We start from the raw sequence: 21,150 nt of genomic DNA, 5'->3' as shown, positions 1-21,150 counted from the left end.
ACAGAAGTTGCAGCATTGAGGTTGCAGGAAAGGAGCTCCCAACTCAACTGGGAACTAACATAACTGCTGTCAAAAAAGATCACTTAGGCAAGATTCTACGAAAGAACTCTGTGTACTTGGAAGGATGTATTAAAGATGCTGCTCTTAAAAAAAAAAAAAAAACCTGCTAGTCATGTAGGTAAGATGAAATCCACTACTCATCTATGGCATTAAGGATAGTAGATGAAGCATCAACTTGATCTTTGAGTGTCTGAACTGCCAGGCCTACCCCAAGTCCATCTTGAAGAAATTAATGAAAAATGCAGATGTAGGGATGAGACCCTTGTCCTCGTACCAACAGGAATACCTCAACCAGGCCTTTGAATATGTTGAGTTAGTAGAGTTATTTCTAGAAGCTAAAAGTATGAATATTCTCTCCACTGGCTTAAGAGGCTCTGTTCAAGAACTTAGCAATTAGATTCAAACTGAATCACTTCAACTTCTGATGCATAACTGGCCCCTGTAATATCAGATCCTTTCTGGACAGAAAATATACAGGGACTTTTTGTACCATGTCAAAAAAGGCTTCTTTGGCCACACTGGAGAAGCCAGAATTACCAGTGCTGCTTCTCTGCTGATCCCCTGTAATGTTTTGGCAAGGAGAGAAAAGGGAGGGAAGACAAATAAAAGAATCCCTTTGGGCCATCTTTCTGAAAAAGCATCTGTTGCCTTGGCTTTGTGATTCCACCAGCCAGATAAGAACACTGAAAAACTTTGCAATTCAAGTGGGAGGCAAAAAAAATCTATTGCTGGGAGACCAGATTCCTTTCCAAGTAAATGGAACACATCTGGCTATAGTTCCCACTCAGGATAATCTAATTTTGGCCTGCTGAGCCAGCCAGCCATAACACTTATTTTCCCTTGGATATGAAGAGAGTGAATTGACTGCAGATAGTTATCTGTCCAAGTCATCAGGAGGTGAGCTTCTCTTTGAGGGACTGTAGACCTTGTTCCCCTTTGCCTGCTGACATATGACATGGCTGAGGTGTTGTCATGATCAACATGAGGGGAGTCCACATGTGGGAGCAGAATCTAGAGACCATATCAGATTGTCCTGAGGTCTCACCAAGTTATGCTGTGCTTGCTCTCGTTTCCATCAGAACCCTTGGAAAGTCCTTGACACCTTGTGAACACCCCATCCCTCTATGCTTGCATCTTTGGTGATAAATGTCCTGAGTGGGTTCGCTTATTAGAATTCCTAACTTAAATCTGCTGAGACTCATTCACCATCTGAATGACCTGAGAATCCTGCTGGGGAGATAGACCTTCGCTGAAGGGTGGATAAGAAGCAGCTCTGTAGTGATCTCATGTGAGCATGAGCCACTAAGAATATCCACAATGAAGACCACCGATCCCAGAAGAAACATGAAGGGGTACTTCCCTTGAGAGACTGACTTCTGTTAAGATTTCCAGCTTCTCTTCTCTTTCCTGCAAAAAGAAACTTTATAAAGGACCACATCTATGTCAACTCCATGATGAGGAATCCACTGAGACAAAGTTAACTGATTTCACAAAACTGTGGCTCTGCAGCATCCTCATCACATGGTGCCATCTAGGAAAGTGGCTCTGGATGAGGTCACACGGGAAGGGGTAAGTAGACACAGACTCCCTCCAGTCCAAGAGCTATTATTAACACTTCCAGCACTTTTGTAAATACTTGCCATATTCTTACTAAACCAAAGGGCAAGGACCTGTATTGTATACAGAGCCCAAAGCTTAGGAAGCATCTGTTAGACTGAGATACAGCAATAGTGTGTGTATCCTGTGACCAACTTGGTCCATAGGGGTGTCATTTCATGACATTTCAATGGGTGGTTTTAATTTGGCAGTGCCCATCTCATCTCTGGGACCCACATTTTACAGATGGGGAACTGAGGCACAGAGAGGCTAAGGGACTAGTCCCAGGTCACACAGGAAGTCCATGGCAGAGCAGGGATTGGAACCTAAGTCTGCCATGCCCCAGGCCAGTGCCCAAACTAGGTGGTCATCCTTTCTTGTATGGAGATAGGCATCCCTCAAATCCATTAATATCACGCAGTTCCTTTTGTTGTTGGCAGCCACTGTGGATTTTAAGGTCTCTATACTGAATTTTGATTTCTTCGTGGAACTGTTGAGACACTTGAGGTCAAGAACTGCTCTTTATGGCCTTCTGATTTGGTGGGGGAGGGGAAGGGAAGATGGGAGAAGAGACTAGGAACAATATGGAGTAAAAGCCTTGTTTTCCTCTCTAGAGAGGGGACAGGTTATATTGTTTCCATTCATAAGAGATCTAGGATGACTGTCTGCATGCACTGATTCTTCCTCCTTAGGGAAAAGCCCTTAGACTATACAATTCTCTTTTTAAATAGGTTGAGAGGGACCATACTTACAATATTGTGCACCCATATTATCACTGCTTGTGAAAGCATGAATGGGCAGTTAGGGTATCAGATTAACAGATATGATGTATGTTTGTTTACTCTTGGGGCCTGATGCTCCCAATAGTTTTCATGCCAGAAGGAGGGGGCTAAGAATATACCTGCCTGGACTTGGCTGCCTGTGATTGGGCTGGATAGGGAGGAAGACACTCTTGCAGGTATTAAAAAAAAGTCTCTGTTAAAAAAGATGAGTTCCTGACCACCAGAAAAATAGGCACATTTTTCTTTATAAGAGATACCAGGATAATTTTGAACACACTGAGGAAACTTTTGAGCTTACAGAATGGAAACCAGGGGCAGGAAGAAAAAAAAAATACAGTGGGCCAAGATGCCCCTTAGTGCCTGCTGGTTCTTCCACATCTGAGCTGCTCTCCCTATCATTACTGCACAGCCATCTACTTGGTTTAGAACACTGGCTCTCAAACATTTGTACTGGTGACCCCTTTCACATAGCAAGCCTCTGAGTGCAACCCCCCTTATCAATTAAAAACACATTTTTATATATTTAACACCATTATAAATGCTGGAGGCAAAGCAGGGTGTGGGGTGGAGGTTGACAGCTCACAACCCCCGATGTAATCACCTCATGACCCCCTGAGGGGGTCCCAACCCCCAGTCTGAGAACCCATGGGTTACAAGGTGAAGGCAAGGCACAGCAACCTGCAACAGAGACTGATAGCAACACCCAGGATATTAGGGCAACAACTCACAGCCGCAGTGGTGGATGACTGTCTGATAATTTCCTAATCTTTTAGGTGTGGCAGGAAATCCCTATCCCACTATTATACCCTCCCAGGGTGCATAAAGAGGGGTATTTAGCTATAGCTTGTCTAGGGCATCTGCAGACCTTATAATCATGATTTAGAATACTCAGTACATTCTTCCCGGAGAGTCTAGCCAGGGGGCTGGGGAGGGGGGTATTTTATTTAACTTTGATTCGCTAATTCTGATTTGGAGTTGTGGCCTTCCTTCCATAAGTGGGGAGAATTTCCTTTTGTAGGGTTTCAACTATGCACACCTCGAGGAAAGAGTTCATGGCTATGGCCTGCTATTTTCTGCATTGATTGTTATGCTGCACTTCAGGAAGGTGAGCACAGGAGGCAGGTGCTGAGGAATATCTGTCCTGCTGCATTCCTCAGATTCATGTTGCTTGAGGGAAACATTTCACTTTGTACCTCTTGAGGGCTTGTCTACATGGGACTTTTCCTGTGTGGATGATGCTACAGTGCTCTATGCAACTCTTAATGTGCTCTAGCAGCATCCACATGGAATGTTACTGCATGGTAAGCTACTGCTCTGTAGAGTCACACACTGCTTTGTCACAAAGCAAAGCCCCTTGTAGACAAGCCCTTAGAGTGCCTCCTAGAGAAATTACCTGAATCAGACTCTTCATAAGACTGAGAGGGATTGGGAGGCCCTTTTTCCTCCCTTAGAGCTTCATAATGGTACGAGTAGAGGGGTCTGAACATCTGAGACCCCTTTGATGCTCCTCCTCAGACACCAAGAGAATTTTCAGATTGAGGGTCTCCTGGAGGGCCATGGAACCTTGTGGTTACTTTCTTGTGCAGATTTCTTGCCCTAGAAAGAGGGGGTTCAAACTGAAAGGTTGTGCTGCACTGGGAGCAGAAGGTGGCTTTCCAGGATTCCACATCCTGTTTTGGAGAGAGATTCCTAGACACAGCCTGAGTCAACTGCGTGGGCAGCAGGTTGCAACCCGAGTGACTCAAACAGAATCCTTAACCAACATGCTGCACCTGGTAGATAGAACCGGTATGACACTGCTGGCAAGCAGTAACCCTAAGGCACTGCAGGGTGGACAGAGGAGCATGCTGCAGAACACTAGGAGCAGATGGGCCAGGGGGTGGGTCCCTTATGAGACTCTCCTTTTTCTGTCTGCTCTCTGGGTCTCTATCAGTAAATCCCTGCTGGCGCAGCAGCTGTCAGGAAGAGGCTGGACAGGGCTCCAGGCCAACATTCAGGTCTGTAAGCATGGGCTCCAGCGACTAGGCGGGAGGCTCACCTGGCCTTCTGCTATTGTGCCTCAACTTACACACCCCTCATATGGTAGGGAGCTGCCACTTATGACAGTCCTGGGGCCTCTGTGTGGGTAATTTTATGGTGAGGTGCTGCCAACGTTTCCTGGAAGCTGTCCTGCTCAGGGAGGAAGGCTGCAGGAAATGCTGTCTCAGCCTGAGCCCTTGAGAAGGGCCTGGGTCACCACAGAAGTCCATGAAGGCACTCAATCAGCAGAGGGAGGTGCAGGAGACAATGTCCAGCTTTCTCTCACTTCTTACCCAGGATGCATTCCACACGGATAAGCAAGGAGGGGAGAGACAGAAAGGGCGATTGCTGATAAAAGCAGAGCCTCAAGAATTTCATCCTTCTCTTCCCTCACCCCCACTTCTTTATATATGTTCTGTAGCAGGTCTGCCTGCCTGCAGTTTAAGGGCATGTCTATACTGCAATTAAAACCCTGGGGCTTGACCATGCCAGTTGATTCAGTCTTGGACTAAGGGGCTGCTTAATTGTGATGCAGATGTTCCAGCTCAGAACCCAAACTCTGGGACCCTCCGCCCCTCGTGGGGTCTAGAGCCCAGGCTGCAAGCCTGAGCCTGAACATCTACACATCAGTTAAACAGCCCTTTAGTCCAAGCCCCGTGAGCCTACGTCAGCTGACACAGGCTAACTACAAGTTTTTAACTGCAGTGTAGACATACCCACTAGGGGCGGAGGGTCCCAGAGCTTGGGTTCTGAGCTGGAACATCTGCATCACAATTAAGAGGAAGATGAAATCTGGTGGTTTCTCTGTGGTGGAGACACACCTCCCTTACTGCCAAGTTTGATCCGCCTCCAATGCTGCACATAACTGAGTCATGGATCTGTGGACCACATAACTAATAACTCATTTATATTAAACAAAATTTACTCCATGCTTTCCAGAGTTAGACATTATCTGATTCAAGGTATTTACAAGATAAGGGTAAATTTGGGAACTTGCTGGGTGCCAAGTGCCAATGGACGCTCAGCATCTCTGGGGATGAGGCTCAAGATAAGACTCCAGAAAATAATTCAGATAATGAAAGCTATAAGAAGATGATTAGTGAGGACAGGGAAGGAAGAACTGTGACACTATCTTTACAAGATTATGAGGTGCAAACCTTATGAAAGGCATCTATAATCATTAATACAAAACATTTCTCAAGACCTTAAAGAAATCATACAGTTTGTCAAAATCTCTCAATCTTGCTAGCTGCAAGTAATATGGCAAAATACTGCACCCTTACTGTCACTACAGTTTTTGGTAGACAAGCTCTGAAAATATTAACTACATATTTGTGCCAACCATACGAAGTCATGAGAATATGACAAGGTGTGTACACAGACTTTTTTTTTTTTTTTTTTTTTTTGGAAAACAAGGACTGGTCATATGTGATCTGACTGACAATTTGAATTTAAAACAATGTTTGCTTTGTTATACATAATGAGTCTATGGATACTTTACCAAGTAAATAAGTTGCAACTGGTGTCAATTTATAGATACAAACTTCTATGATTTGTAGTTTTACTGGCTGTTCTACTGTTACAGTCTACTAATACACACATTTGAACATACATTATTAAACGTATTTCATAAAACTTTCAAGAAATAGAATGTAAGGAGCTTATTTGCATGTACAGTATATGGTCAATCTTCAATGAAGTTTTTGAGTATTTTCATCTGTGAATTTATAAATTCAACATGATCCTGAGAACTTGACAACTGCGTCAGTTATTTCATCTGACATTACAGTATAAATAATATGATCCTGCTGGGGAGAAATTTTCCTATTACTGAGAACTCCCTCAAATTGTGTGGCAAAGCACTAATAGCAAAGTGAAGAGTATGTAATATATAACTTCTAGGTTATGTACTGGTGATAGGATTTTAGTCAATTGAAATACAGGGTTATTTAATGTATTTACCTTTAACTCTTAACTAGGTTGTTTTCCTGCACCGAAATTTCAAGAGAGGAACAAATCTAATGTGCTTTTATAGATTTAGTAAAAGAATAAGCAATCAAATATGAAGTAAATATGTCACTCATTTTATTTGTAGTTTCCTTAAACTAATCAAATATAACACAATGCAATGTTCAAAATAAGGTTACAACTGAAAACTCAATCAACATATCAATGGTTCAATTTATCTGGCTCACCAATTACTACAATCGGTAATTAAATCATTTATCAAAATTCACAAGAATTACACTTCAATACTTTACAGGAAAGTTAAGGAAGAATGCTTAGATTAAAAGAAAGGCAATCGGGCTTAGAGTCTGCTAAAGACAGAAGCTGACTCTTGCCTTTGTTTTAAGGGAGTACAATATGTAAAATTATTTCTTTATCTTCCCACTGAGCTGTTCCACCTTAAGTTTCTGAGAACATACGACCCACGTTAGATTTTATTTACTTAGCTTATTCACCTTCCCACATTAAAATACGTTGTCTGCATCTTCCTAACACTTTTATACAGATGCAGAAATTATTCTTAAAATCAAGCACTTAACAGCTTTGAAATAACACTTTTAACCAATATCGTTTCTTACTAATTTTTAGTGTCTACCTAGGGAAAAAATTAGAGACACACACAAATAGAATGTCAAGAGAATTCAGACATCTTTGAATTCTACACAAATGCACGCATGTCTTTTTCTTAGAGTTTCTAACTAACATGATCAGTCTTTTAGGTGAGAACTAGTTCTGATGTTGCAAAAAATTTGAGCTCCTTTTGCATGCAGGGTGATGGTTGGGCTCTTCTCTCTCTCAGTTGTGACTTCAGGCTTGGCTTAGCAGATGAGCAGTATTTAAATTACTTCTCTGGATGACAAGTCCAGGAAAGAAAGCAGGACACAACTTCAGGTGTCGTTGGTGATGCAAGAGAGTCCCCCGTACTTTCCTTCTGCATGGCTAGTCTTGTAGGATTCTGTGTCCTCTTGCTCTGCCTTGGGGACCACCTTTCTACAATTAGGGTTTCAGCATGTTGGCTATAGCTCAATGTGGTAGTAACTCGGTATCTCAATCTGAGGTCATAATAGAAGAGTCCAGTCTCAGGTGGACATTTTCTTCCATCATCCATTGGTGACCACAAGTAGATGTCCTCTTCATAAGCAGAACATGTGAGAAGGAGCTGGCAACAGACTTCTAGCAGAATATGGCCCATTCTCACTTTGCTAAATATAATTAGCAGTGTGTAGTCCATTACCCTTTTACTCTTTTCCAAAAGAGACTCAAAAATGGGGCCAAGCACAAGGTGAGTGCATGGCCTACTTCAGTGCTCTTTCACCTAAAGCAGCTCTGATTTCAGTATTCCTTATTAATCCTAAACTTAATTTTACCAAATAAAATTATCCAGGCCTAAACTCAGACCTGGCCAAAGTTTTCTACAGACAGATGGAGAATCAGCCATATTTCAAAATGTACTGTACATGCAGAGGCTGTCACAATTAAAGTTTTAGTTTAGCTCTTCTTCAGACATAGGCAGATATAGAAAGATTAATACTAGTAATGTGCCTTGATTCAATTGGGATGAAAACATCCCATAGGTTATTACACATTATTATGTTTTGCAGAAAAGCAAGGGTACTGCTAGCTTTGGGAAAAGCAATTAAAATTTGCTTTAAGCTTACCAAAGATTCCCAATTGTCCATTTTATTAATCTATGTCTTTTAAACAGAGGCTGTATAAGAGCAAGAACAAAAAGTTAAGCCAATAACTTTGATGAGTAAGATAAGCATAGTTTTGTTTCCTTATTTGCTAATGAGCAGAAACTAAATAAGTCAATTGCCAGCAGCCTGTTATTGTACAATTTAAATTTTCACACTAGCTGCTACACAGTCTATCCTAAGAGTGATTGTACACAAAAACATTTACACTATTTATAAGCAAAGTACTGCAATATTCGCTAACAGCACTGTTTGGGGGGGTTGAATTCCAAATGAAAGCACAGGGAGTTACATGCATGAATACCTATATATCAAGATAACTCAGGTACAGTATATGCACCCTCCTATTTCCTTTTCCTCCTCATCTTCATGCAAATTCTATGCAGAATTTTACACCCGGAACTTTCTTCCTGACCTTTTCTGGCTAGTATCAATATCTTTTTTTTTAAATTAAGCTTTTATTAAGTCATCAGTACATATGCACTAACCAAGACATCCATATTATCTTATTATTGTAAATCTTGTTCTCCCTCCTCACATTTCTCACCAGATACCAAGCTAAAATGTGACACAATTTGATTCACATTAAAGTCCATGGAAAGACACTGACTTACCAAAAAAAAAAAAAAAAACAACAACAACAACAAAAAGCAACCACCTTATTTAGCTTACATTAAAGGTCTTCAGCATAATGAATAAAGATGACAATAAATATTGGTTTTCCAGGCAAGGGAAAATCAACACAGAATTATTAAACAGATATGAATGTTCAGCCATCACATATTTTAACAATGCTAATCTATTTGCTTCATTCCAAAATCTCACTGAACAGCCAAAACAAACTAGAACTGCTTTCAGAAATCTCAATGAACAACCTTAGCTTCATGTAGTTTACATTTTTATATTAAACAGCTGAAGAGCTTGTTATCTAGCCATATGTATAAAGGAGTCAGGATTGTCAATTTATACATACACTAATTCAAACCTACCTAATGTTTACAGGTACTAGGAAGGATGGTATATTATGCAAATAGCCTGAACAAAATTAACTGAGAACTAATCAATTTAATATTCACACAATTATATTTTCTTCATGTTAAGTGAATTGTTCCTCTCAATACTAAGTGTAACTAGATAAGACATCACACATTTTTTAAGTGAGTCATTACAGTGACTCAAACCCAAGTGAGTAATAGCTAAAGTTTTTCATGGCTAGATCCTGTCATTACTGGAGAGCAACTTTGGCTTTACCCAGCCACTGGAAGATTCCTTCTCCATAGGCAGAGATGTTCTGAGGTGGTCTAGAGAAGCTACAAAATCTCTTACACCACGCACTCCTGGCTACCAGAGCAGAGGGAATGACCCAGTCTTCCATAGGCACCACAATTACTCTTTCCTGAAACAACCCTTTAGGACTATTGGCCACCAGCATAATTTAGCAAAATCCACAGACTACTCTAGTTTACAGTAAGAATTGTACTTGTGCTTCCCCAATCTGGCACTAAGGTAGCTAAAAATCACCTTTGCAGCAGCCTTCCTGAGCTGTGCAGGGTCTGATAAACCTGAAATGTGACACATGAAAATGCCAAGCTTTGAAAGTTTATTTTGTTTTTGTACAGATCAAACTCATTCTAATATAAAATATTTTCTAAAAATCAGGTTAACAAGTACTTGTTTTCAAGCACTCTCTAAAGTTCATGAAATTTTTATCAAATGTCAGTTAACTGTTCACATCATACAGTGCTTTTACCTCTTACCCCCATGTCACTTTACAATATTTAAAATATTGAAGACTGATTGAAGATTAGAGAGTGCCTGTATTTTCTTTACTGTGGTAAAATCATATATTTAGAAAAAGGTGTGTGAATATAGATCTGGATATGAACTAGAGAATACACCTTTTTTTTGTTTGTTTGTTTTTAAATATCATCCCTGGCACCCTTATTTCCAGTTAATCAGTTTTCTTTACAATTTTCACCATCTATTGTATTAATATCCACAATAGTGTTTCTAAATTTCCATGGATAGATTGCATCTGCTTTGTATTTCAGTCACCAAGTAAAATTATAAAGTTTGTGGGTTTTTCCACCTTAGTAAACAATTTAATAATAAAAATGGAGGGATTTTGTCAACATAATCCTGTATAGCTGAAATAGAGAGCTCATTAGTCAAGTTCCTATATAGTGTCAAAATAAGTAACAATTAAAAAGTCAGAACAGTTAACTATGATGAAGCATTATCAAAACAATTCTTTTCTTGCCGCTAAAAGATCAATACTGTTCTTTTGGAAACAAGAATCCTTCAAGGTCTTTCTGGTTGTGCAAAAGAAAACGGTAAAATACGGGATATTTGCAGACTATAGATTAGGGCTCCATATGTCACACTCTAGGTAGAGATCTTTGAGTCCTGGCAATAACATACCAAAATAGAAATGTTTTCACTCCTCAGCTCATAGAGAACCACCTTTCAGCTATTAGACACAAAAGATGGGGACTACTACTAATGAGGTCCCCTGTTGTTCAAAACTCTCCCAAGCGGTAACTGAATTAAACTGCCTGATTCCTGTCAATCCACTATTTCCAGAGTAGTAAAGAGAACCAGTGTTTTATTTATGTCCCACTTACTTTATGGGTAAACTATGTGGAGTAGCAGAGGTATTAGAGTTGCCTTCCTGAATCCAAGGACAGACAATAGTGCATCAGTTTATATTTTATTCACATTTAGAATGTTTCTTATGGCTATTATGATAACAGGAATTTTCTTTTTAAATTAAAGCTTCAACTCTGTAGAAGTTAATGGCTTAGACCCTTTTATTCACAAAGAATTTACCAAGGTCTGCTTATTTGTTAAAGAGAAAAGTAATGAACAAAATTCCATTAAGAACCAGGGCTTTGGAGCGGAGCCCTGAGCTCGAGCGCGGAGCAGCTCCGGAGCAGTGGAGCCGCAGATTTTTGCCTGGAGCAGGAGCAGAGCGGGAGCACAGCTCCAAAGCCCTGTCAGCATTCTATGAATGCAAAAGAACTGCACCTGGTGGAAGGTAGCAACTAGAAGAGTAGTTTTATGTATTGGCATAAAAATTACCTTTACAAAAAAGTAGTACTTCAAAAATATTTTAAAAACTATTAACTTTCTTCTACTGAAGAATAAAAGGCATCTCTGCAGAGTTGTTCCGTACAATATACACTCATTTTGCCCAATCCAGCACAACTGAAGTCAAAAGGAGTTTTGTCATTGTCCTCAATGGAAGCAGGATGTGACCCTTAGCGAGAATATTCTGCAAGGTTTTTTAAAACAAGTAGGGTTTCTCAAAGGCAAGATGAGTAAGGTAATATCTTTTATAGGACCAACTTATATTACCTCACTCACCCTGTGCCTCTGAAATCCTGGGACCAACCAGCTACATCATCACTGCAAATAATATGGGTTTTCAGGAGAGACTTAGTTTAATGGTTTCATGTCACTTAATCTAATTTTAAAATATTCCTTTGAAAATATTAGCTCGGGAAGTTAGTGCTAAAAATTCATTTTATTAAAAAAGTTTAGTTCATAATACATAATGCAACAAAATCCATCAACAGAGCACTTCATTACTATACAAGAGACATGAGTTCAAACTTTTAGCAGAGTCTGGAATTATTATGAATGCAGTACACCCAATTGTACAGTAGAGAGAGAACCTCTAAACTGCTTCATAGCAAATCCTTATAGCCAGCACTCATGAGCAGCACAAATAGGCTTCAAAAGGAGAAAACATTGCCATCCTCCTTGGTTAGATGTCAAGCTGCAATAAAAGGCCTAGTATAAGACAATAAGCACTAAGAGTCAAAACTGAGGTTCTGAAGATTCTCAATATCTAGGCCCAATCACAGAGATCCACATAAATCAAACTCCTCTCCCCAACAAAAATAAAAAATATTTAAAAGTGTCAATGAAACTACTTAAATGTTACTGCCCAAACTTTTGTGAAGTCCAGCACATTTATTCAGAGCATCAATTTTCTGTAAAGTTTCTGAAGCATCCTAGTCTGATTGTTCAGACTTCTTCAGATGACAGATACTATCTGAATAAACTTTAGTTTCAGTGTGCTCTACTATTCAAGCAAATAATTTTCTATGAAAAACTTAATTTCATATGAAATTAAGTTTTTCATAGAATCAAGAGATGGCAGAGCAATCCATTTAAAAGATGCTGGTTTACTGAAAAGGTTAAGCGCGGCTCTTCTTTGAATAGTGACAACAAACTAAACCAAAGCATTCCCATATTTGTCATCGCTTGAATTTTCATAACAAATGTAGTTAGTTTACCAGTAAAAATATTATTTCTTTGATTGCCAGTGCTGCAAAGTCACTCTGACAATCAAGCTAAGCTCTGCTTCCCATACATCACTACCAGTATTGCCTTCATAGGGTTTACATGGATATAACTGACTAGCATTAGTAACATATGCGATGTAATTGTAGTCTTGTTGGTCCCACCTTGCATTTAGCTGTGATGCTCGGCGTACCTTTCCCAGACCTAAAAAGAATTCTGTGTGGTTCAAAAGCTTTTCTCTCTCACCAACAGACGTTGGTCCAATAAAATATATTACCTCACCCACATTGTCTCTCTGGCATTAGTAAGTTATTCTGTTAGGGATATATAGAAAGTAATATAACTCAGATCATTCTCAGACTGTCAGCTCTCCAGTGCTAATGGGGTAAAAGGCAATAAAACATTTTTCTGTCACTAAAGTAACTGTGACTGAATACACATGTTGTTGAATAAGGTCCATTTTTATGAGTCACTCTTTATAGTGAAACTATAAACAAACAGTGACTAATAACTGAATATATATATTTCATAAAGTAAACCTTAACACCTTGATCTATCAGATGCCTGTGCGCATCAAGTGGGTGGGAACTTGGTGTGTAGTGGAAGGCACTTGGCCTTTGGCTAAAAAAAAAAAGTGTAGGTATGCAAAATAACTACACTTTTTGGGAGTGGACTGACTTTTACCAAGGTTAGTTACTGCACTTTGAATCTCAATCTTTATTTAAACCCCATACTTGCACATTTCTGAACCTTCAACCAGCTCTCTCCTTTCAGAATACCCATTTCACAGACTGAGATAAAAACCACAAGCATCATGCTATGACAGTAAACAGCCAGTGATCATTAACAGCATTGACTGAAAAGATAAGGGTTCTTTAGTCACTAAGCTGAAAGTATCTCATAGCAATTTGCTGCACTTCTTAAAAGTTATATAGTTATATGAAAAGCAGTACAGGCAGCAGACAGTCTGAAAATGTTGCAAGTAGAAATCAACCCCTTTTACATAAACTGGATATAGGAGATCTGTATCCTCCAAATACATTGCTGTTACTTAATATGCAGTGCATTGAAACGTCCGTCAATAACACTTGCTATCAAGGAATGACCAAAAAAACCCACCAAAAACTCTTGTTGCTCACCTGCCCCTGCAAGTGGTGCGAGAGAACTCAAGGATCATGTACTCCTAGAAAATTTTCTAGCAATATGTTCAATAGCAAACATTTCAGCAATACCTACCGCAACTGAAAACATGACATGATCTAATTATCCATAGAGTACAATTTATCATTTAAATTGACCTTGTTGATTTAAGATGCAATATACCTGAGATTAAGATTTAGATGAGAGAAGGGCAAACCTGAAAAGGTTCAGAAGTCAGTTCCTGATAAAAATTAGTACTTCTATAGTTGTGCAGCACTTTGAGGATTATTTACATCTTCAACACTCAGATAAGAGATTATTAAACTAAAACTGAGTTCAAGGAGATGCCAAGGCCAAGTAGTAAATCAGAAGCAAAAGTAAGATTATCACTGAACTCTAAAGTTCCTGGTGCTCTGTCAGTCAGTCAATTAAACCAATCGGCCTGCCAAAAGATCAGATGCTTGTACAAAGTTTCCCCAAACCACTTGAGGCTACAAAAGTCTCATAAGAACAGGGTGCAGACGGAGATTTAGAGCACACTGTGAACATAATGACAGGTTTCAGAGTAGCAGCCGTGTTAGTCTGTATCCGCAAAAAGAACGCAAGTACTCCTGTTCTTTTTACTGTGAACATAGTTACGATTCAAATAAAAGCTGGAAATACCAGCAGTCTCTTTCCTGACCTTACCTGGATGACCAAACAAAAAGTTAAGTTCACATTCATTTTTAGGAATAGATTGGGAGGGGGGGGAAGGGAGAACAGGTTTGGTATTTTATCCAAACCAGTTCACCTCTCCCAGTAAGGCAGTGAAGCGCATATCTTGCTATGAAAAAGAAGGGTGGGCATTACCTGCCACCTGCCGTAACTGAGCAGGACGAGGGCCAGAGGGATGGCAGTGCCCGACATGGCGTGGGTGGAGGGCATGCTGTACTCGGAGTTGTAGAAGACCTCCAGCTTCACCACGGGAGGGGAGGCAGGCCGTGGCCAGCGGATCACATCCTTGGTGCACTGGCCCAGGTACATAACCCAGACCCAGACGATGATGAGCCTCCTGCCCATCCAGGCGTCCAGGTTCCAGATGCAGAAGGGGAAGAAGAGGATGTAGAAGAGCTCGTTGCCCAGCTCCGTGCCCAGGTTGAACAGATAATAGAGGAAGGGGTTGCGGATGGCGATCTCCTGGCAGGCGGCTTCCCCGGTCAAGGAGTTGCGGCGCGGCTGCCTCCTCCCCCAGGTCTGCTGCGGGGGTCCCTCCCCGCCGGCTCCCTCGGGGATCGCCCCGTTCCCCAGCCCCTTCGGGGGCCGCTTCTCCCCGCCAGCGGCGGCTCTGAGCCGGGGCCACCCATCGCCTTCCCCTCCGCCGTTCATGGCGGGGCAGCTGCCGTTGGCTAACGGCCCCGGCTCCCCGCTCTCCTCAGCGAGGGGCGGGGAGGCCGCCAAGCCCGGAGGCCCCTCCACCCCGCAGAGACGCTGGAAGTCGGCCACTTTCTGCGGGTCCTGCAGGTAGGCAGCGAGCCGGGCCAGGCGCTGGAGCAGAGCCATGCTGGGAGCCGGGTGCTGCGGGGGGTCTCTCCCGGGAGAGGGGGGGTCTCTCCCCGAGGGGAGGGCGAGGGGTGACTCCCCACGGGGGGGGGGCTATGCCGGCGGGGGCGGCCTGAGGCGGGGAGGGGGTTTAGCCTCTACCCGACCCTAGAAACCCGCCCAGCCCGGCCGTTGCTCCTTCCCTCTACGCAGCTGCAGCTCCGGCCCGTCGGTCACCCTCCCCGCTGCCTCCTGTGACCGTCCTGACTCAGCCGAGCCCGGCTGCCCCGCCGCCGCGCGCACCCCCGCACCCTCCTCCTCCAGTCACCGCCTCCGCCCCCGCCCCTCTGTGCGCGCGGTCCCGCCACGGGGCCTGCGCAAACTTCTGCTTCTAAGGCAAGAGCACTGACGGCGCAAGCCGGATCTGGCATCCCGGTGGAACGCCCTCCTGATTGGCTGTGTCCCCCCTTCTAGGAGAAAGTGCGACCAATCACAACTTGGTTCTGAACGCGGGAGCGGCCAATGAACTCTGCCTGCTTCATCCTTGCGCGAGTGTCACGTGGAGATGCCCACAAAAGCTCAAGGGTCGCGGGTGGGCATTGGGCAGAGGCACTTCAGTCCCTCAGCAGGCAGGAGATGGGCCGGGGGGAGAAGCGCCCCCACCCGATCTCCATTACCCAGCAGGGGTAGGGAGAAAAGAGCTGCCCCTCCACGCCGCCTCCATCACCCACTATAAAGGCGGGGCGGAGGGGAAGAGCTGCCCTCCACCGCACCCCCCCATCGCCATTACCCAGTGGGGGAGGGGAGAGAAGAGCTGCCCGCCTCCTCCACACAACCCCCCCCTCCGCCACCCAGTAGGGAGGAGAGGGATTGGGGGGAGACGAGACCCCCCAATACACACGCCACCACCAAGCATGGAGAAGAGCCTTGAAAGTAATGACTTATACGGCCAAAAGGAATGAAGTAGGGGGAAGGATGTCTGGTTCAAAGAACAACTAATGAAATAAAGGCAAGTTTCTAAAAAGACCAATAGGAGTGACTGCAGATGGTTTTAAATCAAACAAAGAGAATCTTCAAATGAGCCAACACAGCTGAGTCCTGGGCCTCTGGTAATAAGGTTAATAATAACAAAGCTATTGTTGTGCCAATGTTCAAAAAGGGCAAGTGTGATGATGTGTAAACCCTGAGGCTGTCTCCCACGTGTCCCGTGGTGGTCTCAGGACAGCCCTGCAAATGCTCCTTGCGTCAGTTTCCCTCTTGGTTCATCAGATAAACTCAATACTGTACAGCATTTGGAGTACATAAATAGCCCTTTTGTGGGGTTAATTTATTACCAAAAGTCCCACTACCATAAAGCAGAATTCTCCCAGTGCAGTGCAAACAGTATATTAGTCTCAACAGTCCAACACCAAATATGGCTCTGGGGTGTCTCACCATACATACCTCAGCTCTCAAGTGTGGCTCTGGGGTCTTTCACTATGCCTCATCCCAGCCCTTCTACCTAGGGTGCTTCTCTTCCCTATTTCCTTCCCAGATATTGTTCCAGTTCTTGCCCAGAGACACCGCTAGGCTTACCCCTTCATTATTCCCCAGCCTTCAGTCCTCTCTGGCCCTCCAGCTCAAAGAACCAGCAGGTATCTACCTCTGCTGCTCCCAGCCTTCAGTCCTCCCCAGCCCTCTCTCTGGCCTGGAGAAATTTGTAGGTGACCTTCCTGCCTTCAGCTTTCACCTGCCTGCTCAGGCTCCATTGCTCTCTAGGGAATTCTAACTGCTCCCCACTTCAGAGCTCCAGTTCTGGACTCCTCCCTCTCAGCTGTCTGAACTCTCATTTAGAACTCCCAGGCAGGGCCGGCTCCAGGCACCAGCTTAACAAGCAGGTGCTTGGGGCGGCCAAGGGAGAGGAGCGGCACCTGCGGCAATTCGGGGGCGGCAGGTCCCTCACTCCCTCTAGGAACGAAGGACCTGCTGCTGAACTGCCGCCGCCGCCGATCGCGGCTTTCCCCCCCCCCCCCCCCCCAATTGCCGCCGCTGATCGCGGCTTTTTTTTTATTTTTTTATTTTTTTTGCTTGGGGCGGCAGAAATGCTGGAGCCGGCCCTGCTACCAGGGGCAGCTCTGCCCTCCTCAGTACACCAAATTAGGACAAACCTGGACTGGAACAGGAGAACCGGGCTCAGTCTCATTTAAGGGGCCAGCTACCCTATTACTATAAGTATCTATAGGACAATTACCCTGACATCAATCCTGGGCAAAACAACAGAAGAGCTGTTATAGGATTCAGTTAAATTATTGCTACTTTATTTAAATAGGTTAAAAAGGTTGCAACCTTTTCTTTTCAGCAGTAGATCTTGCCACTGTTGTTCATCATTTGTAGTGTTAAGATTAGACTATTGCAATGTGCGCTACATGGGGCTATGCCTTTAAAACCATTTGGAGACTGAAGCTTGCGCAGAATACAGCATCTGCTTTATTGAGCAGGGTATCTTGCTAGGACCATATAACTCTGGGTGCTCTGGGATCTGCCCTGGCTGTCCATTGCTCTCCAGTACTGAACCTTGTACCTTACTATCTTAGTAAGCAATCTGATGTATTAAAATTAACCATATCTCTCTACAAGAAAGTCATCACTCATGAATTCCAGTGATTACTTCTGCATTTGGAACTTACAGGAATCCAGATATGTTTAGCAAAATACATAATGAACCAATGTAGCACTTTATTTAGATAAGGTCCAACAATTATCTTACTCTACAGGAAGCAAAGAGAATAGGCAGTTTTGAAAGAATGAGAAGAGAATGCAAATGAGAAAAAAGAATAGGCAGTTTTGTCCATTTGTCTCCTGATCACTATGCTGTGAACTTTACACACTGCAATAAAGAGGGATGACACTAACTGCTACAATCCTCAGATACTGAATCTGGTCTGAATGATACAATTATTCTTGAAACACAAGTTTCTATGGAAACTTTTTTTTGTGAAAAATGCAGATTAATATTTCACTAAATTTGTGCTGAATTTGCCTAATTGTTTCATCTGGAAAAAAAGAAAGCCAAACAAAAAGAAAATTCTGACAAAATAGAAATGTTGTGTTTTGACATTTTCAGAATGACTTTTTATTTCAAAATTTCCTTCCATTTTATTTGTAAAAATGTTTTAAGTTCAAAATAGAAACAAAATGTTTTATTTTGGGTCAAATGAAACATTTATTTCAGCCCCAAACAAATTTTTCTTTTACTTTTCAGTTCACCAAAAAATTTTCATTTCAGGTCGACCTGAAACAATTTTTTTCAATTTTTCACTGCTGCCAACAAACCAAAACATTTGTTATTTGCACAACTCTATTTACAGTTTCACATTTTTCTTTCACACATTGTTTTCTTTTATTAAATTTTTCCTAAATGATTGGTGTGCTATAGAATTGCAAAACTTTTCAGTCAGGGCATCACTGTTTGCACACTATTAAAATGCTGTAGTATGATAAGTATGATCCGGAAAGTTCACTGGCTATGTCAAAAATCTGACTTTGCTGGCTAAACCAGATAGGCCAAAAACTGATGTTCCAAATAACATGAATTTGATGAGCTCCAAGTAGCAGCAAAACCAAAAGCACAAAACTTGTTAAAACAGTGAATACTTTACTTCAGAATCAGAAGATCATTGTCAAGGCCTCTTATTTTTCAGAAGTTTTCACTTGCACCTGGTCTTGGGAATGCAAAGAACTTTAATGACCTGCCAGTTATATACATATGTGAAGCACACATTGTTATTTTCAGTATAACAAACACAAACACAAAAACAAAAAAAATAAATGAAGACAAATAATGAATGGGCCCATATTGGAGGAGTTCTCTCTGTCAGATCACTACAGTAATCTTGCTTCCCCATCCTGGTGCCTATATTTCCTCCAGTGAGCATGCCTTAAATGACTTAAATCCTGATGCCAAGGAGCTACTTGACCTCTATCTCACACCTAACGCTTAGTGAGCTTCTCAAACTAGATAGTCCTCCACCTATCTTGCCTGCAGGGCCTGGTCAGGTAGGTGTGCTCTGAGCATGCCTACTGGATTAGGCCCCACTGGTAAAATAGATGGGGTTTGTCCCCATATATCCTACAGACCATTGGTTAGAGCATTCACTCAACCCATTGGATTAGGGATAGTGGGGACCAGCAATTAAATCTCTAAGCAATTCACAGTAAAATTAGGGTTTAAACTCATGCCTACTACACTGTGGCCTTTATGCCTACTTTGCTCCAGGAAGCCACCAACATAGGCTCTTTGCCTGACTTGGCCTGTATTTTTGGCCTATGCAGCAAGCAATGACAGCTTCTTCAAGGTGACACTTTTGTCTATCAAATTAACAGTGTCTTGCCCTCCTCTTAGATTTTTCAGTCCCTAAATGACCTTCATGTATCCTTTTAAAAATATTTTTCAGTAACACCTTAGGCATCACCATTCAGGTATCTTTAAACAAAACCCTCTCTAGGACTGAGAGCTCCCCTCTAAATTTGTATTAGGGACTGGGAACATGCTGTCCTGGCCTCCCTGTGCTAATATCCTTAATCACTTACTGCAAGTTTCTCATCCTGAGCTGTTGCTCTGGCAATCACAGTCTACATTTTGTCTGAGACTGCACAGGGTTTTTTAAATCAAATTGGCGTGTGCAATGTATAGCTCTGGACTTTGCTCCACTGCATGTTTGTCAAATGCTCTAGAAAGTGTGTCTGTGTGGAGGATGTGAGAAATTTTTGTATTATTTGTATACAAAATATACATAACACAGTTTCCCCACTCACTTTGGAATTGTTAGCTGCTGGGATTGAAAGGGTTCATTTCTTTCCTGAGACAGGGGACTGGGTAAGAGTCATATAGGCAGCAGGCATATCATTTGGCATGAACTGTTAACATACACCTCTACCCCAATATAATGCGACCTGATAGAACATGAATTCAGATATAACGCGGTAAAGCAGCGCTCCAGGGGGGGCGGGGCTGCGCACTCTGGCGGATCAAAGCAAGTTCGATATAATGCGGTTTCACCTATAACGCGATAAGATTTTTTGGCTCCCGAGGACAGCGTTATATCGGGACAAAGGTGTATGTGTGTAGATACTTGGAGATAGAATGGAAGATAAATGACTGGATATTAAGTTTTAAAGATGTATGCAATATTGTTGTTGTCATGTGGGTCCGAGGAAATTAGGGAGACAAAGTGGGTGAGGTAATACTTTTTATTGGACCAACTTCTGTTGATGAAACAGACACGTTTTCGAGCTTACACTGACCTGTTCTTCAGGTCTGGGAAACTTACTCAGAGTGTCACAGCTAATGGTCTCTTGAGATGTGTTAACTACTTATGCTGGAGGTTCTCACAACAAATTTTTGGGTGGCCTCAACTCTTGCTGGTGGCCACTCTAACAATTTTCCCTAAAATACTTAATTAACTTTGGGGGGGGGGAATGCACATGTACGTGTCCAAATCATTGTAATTTATTTATGTAGGGTTTTTTTTTTCCAGACTCAATAATTAAGAATAATTTAGTTGTCTCTCTTCTTTACTGGCTCTAAACAGAGTAGAAACACCTATAAGGTGCTTTGCATGTTTTGCTATTTTTAATTGCCTTTTTTTTTTTGACTTGCTAGCTAGTAAATCTGCTACTGTGAAAAGTGACATTTATATATTTATTCATATCATTTTTCACAGCAGACTTGCTAGCTAGCTGGGAGGCTGTGAATGATATTAACAACATCACTTTTCACAGCAGACGTACTCAGCCCTGGCAAGTTGGAGAACAAATTAAGCCCTGGATGGGGAGTGGGTAGGGGGCTCAGGGGAGATGGGAGGCAACGAGGTCAGAGACGATGAGGGGGTGAGCCCAGGACAGGAGCCTGGAGTCCTGCTGCATTGCTGGGGACTGGAAGAGGCAGCGGAGGCCGGGGCGACATGTGGGGGATGAGCCCAGAGCTGGACCCAAAGCCCTGCGGGTGGGGGATGCAGCCTGCCGCCACACGACCTGAGCCTGCC

The 21,150-nt window shown here is 42.5% G+C and overlaps 1 protein-coding gene across 2 annotated transcripts in view; it reads right to left on the bottom strand.

Moving 5' to 3' along the window:
* The window catches only part of WDR89 (WD repeat domain 89), a 90,021-nt gene extending 74,543 nt beyond the window's left edge, over positions 1–15,478 (bottom strand). The window contains exon 1 of one of the 2 annotated variants that reach the window (XM_065593779.1): positions 14,459–15,478. In XM_065593779.1, coding sequence (XP_065449851.1) covers positions 14,459–15,148 — 690 coding nt within the window. In that variant the 5' untranslated portion in view covers positions 15,149–15,478. The remainder of the gene's footprint in view (positions 1–14,458) is intronic. The other variant, XM_065593778.1, reaches the window with a different exon arrangement.
* Positions 15,479–21,150: the final 5,672 nt, after the last annotated feature.

This window comes from Chrysemys picta, chromosome 4, assembly GCF_011386835.1.
Source record: "Chrysemys picta bellii isolate R12L10 chromosome 4, ASM1138683v2, whole genome shotgun sequence".
Classification (NCBI taxonomy): Eukaryota; Metazoa; Chordata; order Testudines; family Emydidae; genus Chrysemys; species Chrysemys picta.
Note: the sequence above shows the minus strand (reverse complement) of the source record. Positions and strands in the feature narration are given on the sequence as shown.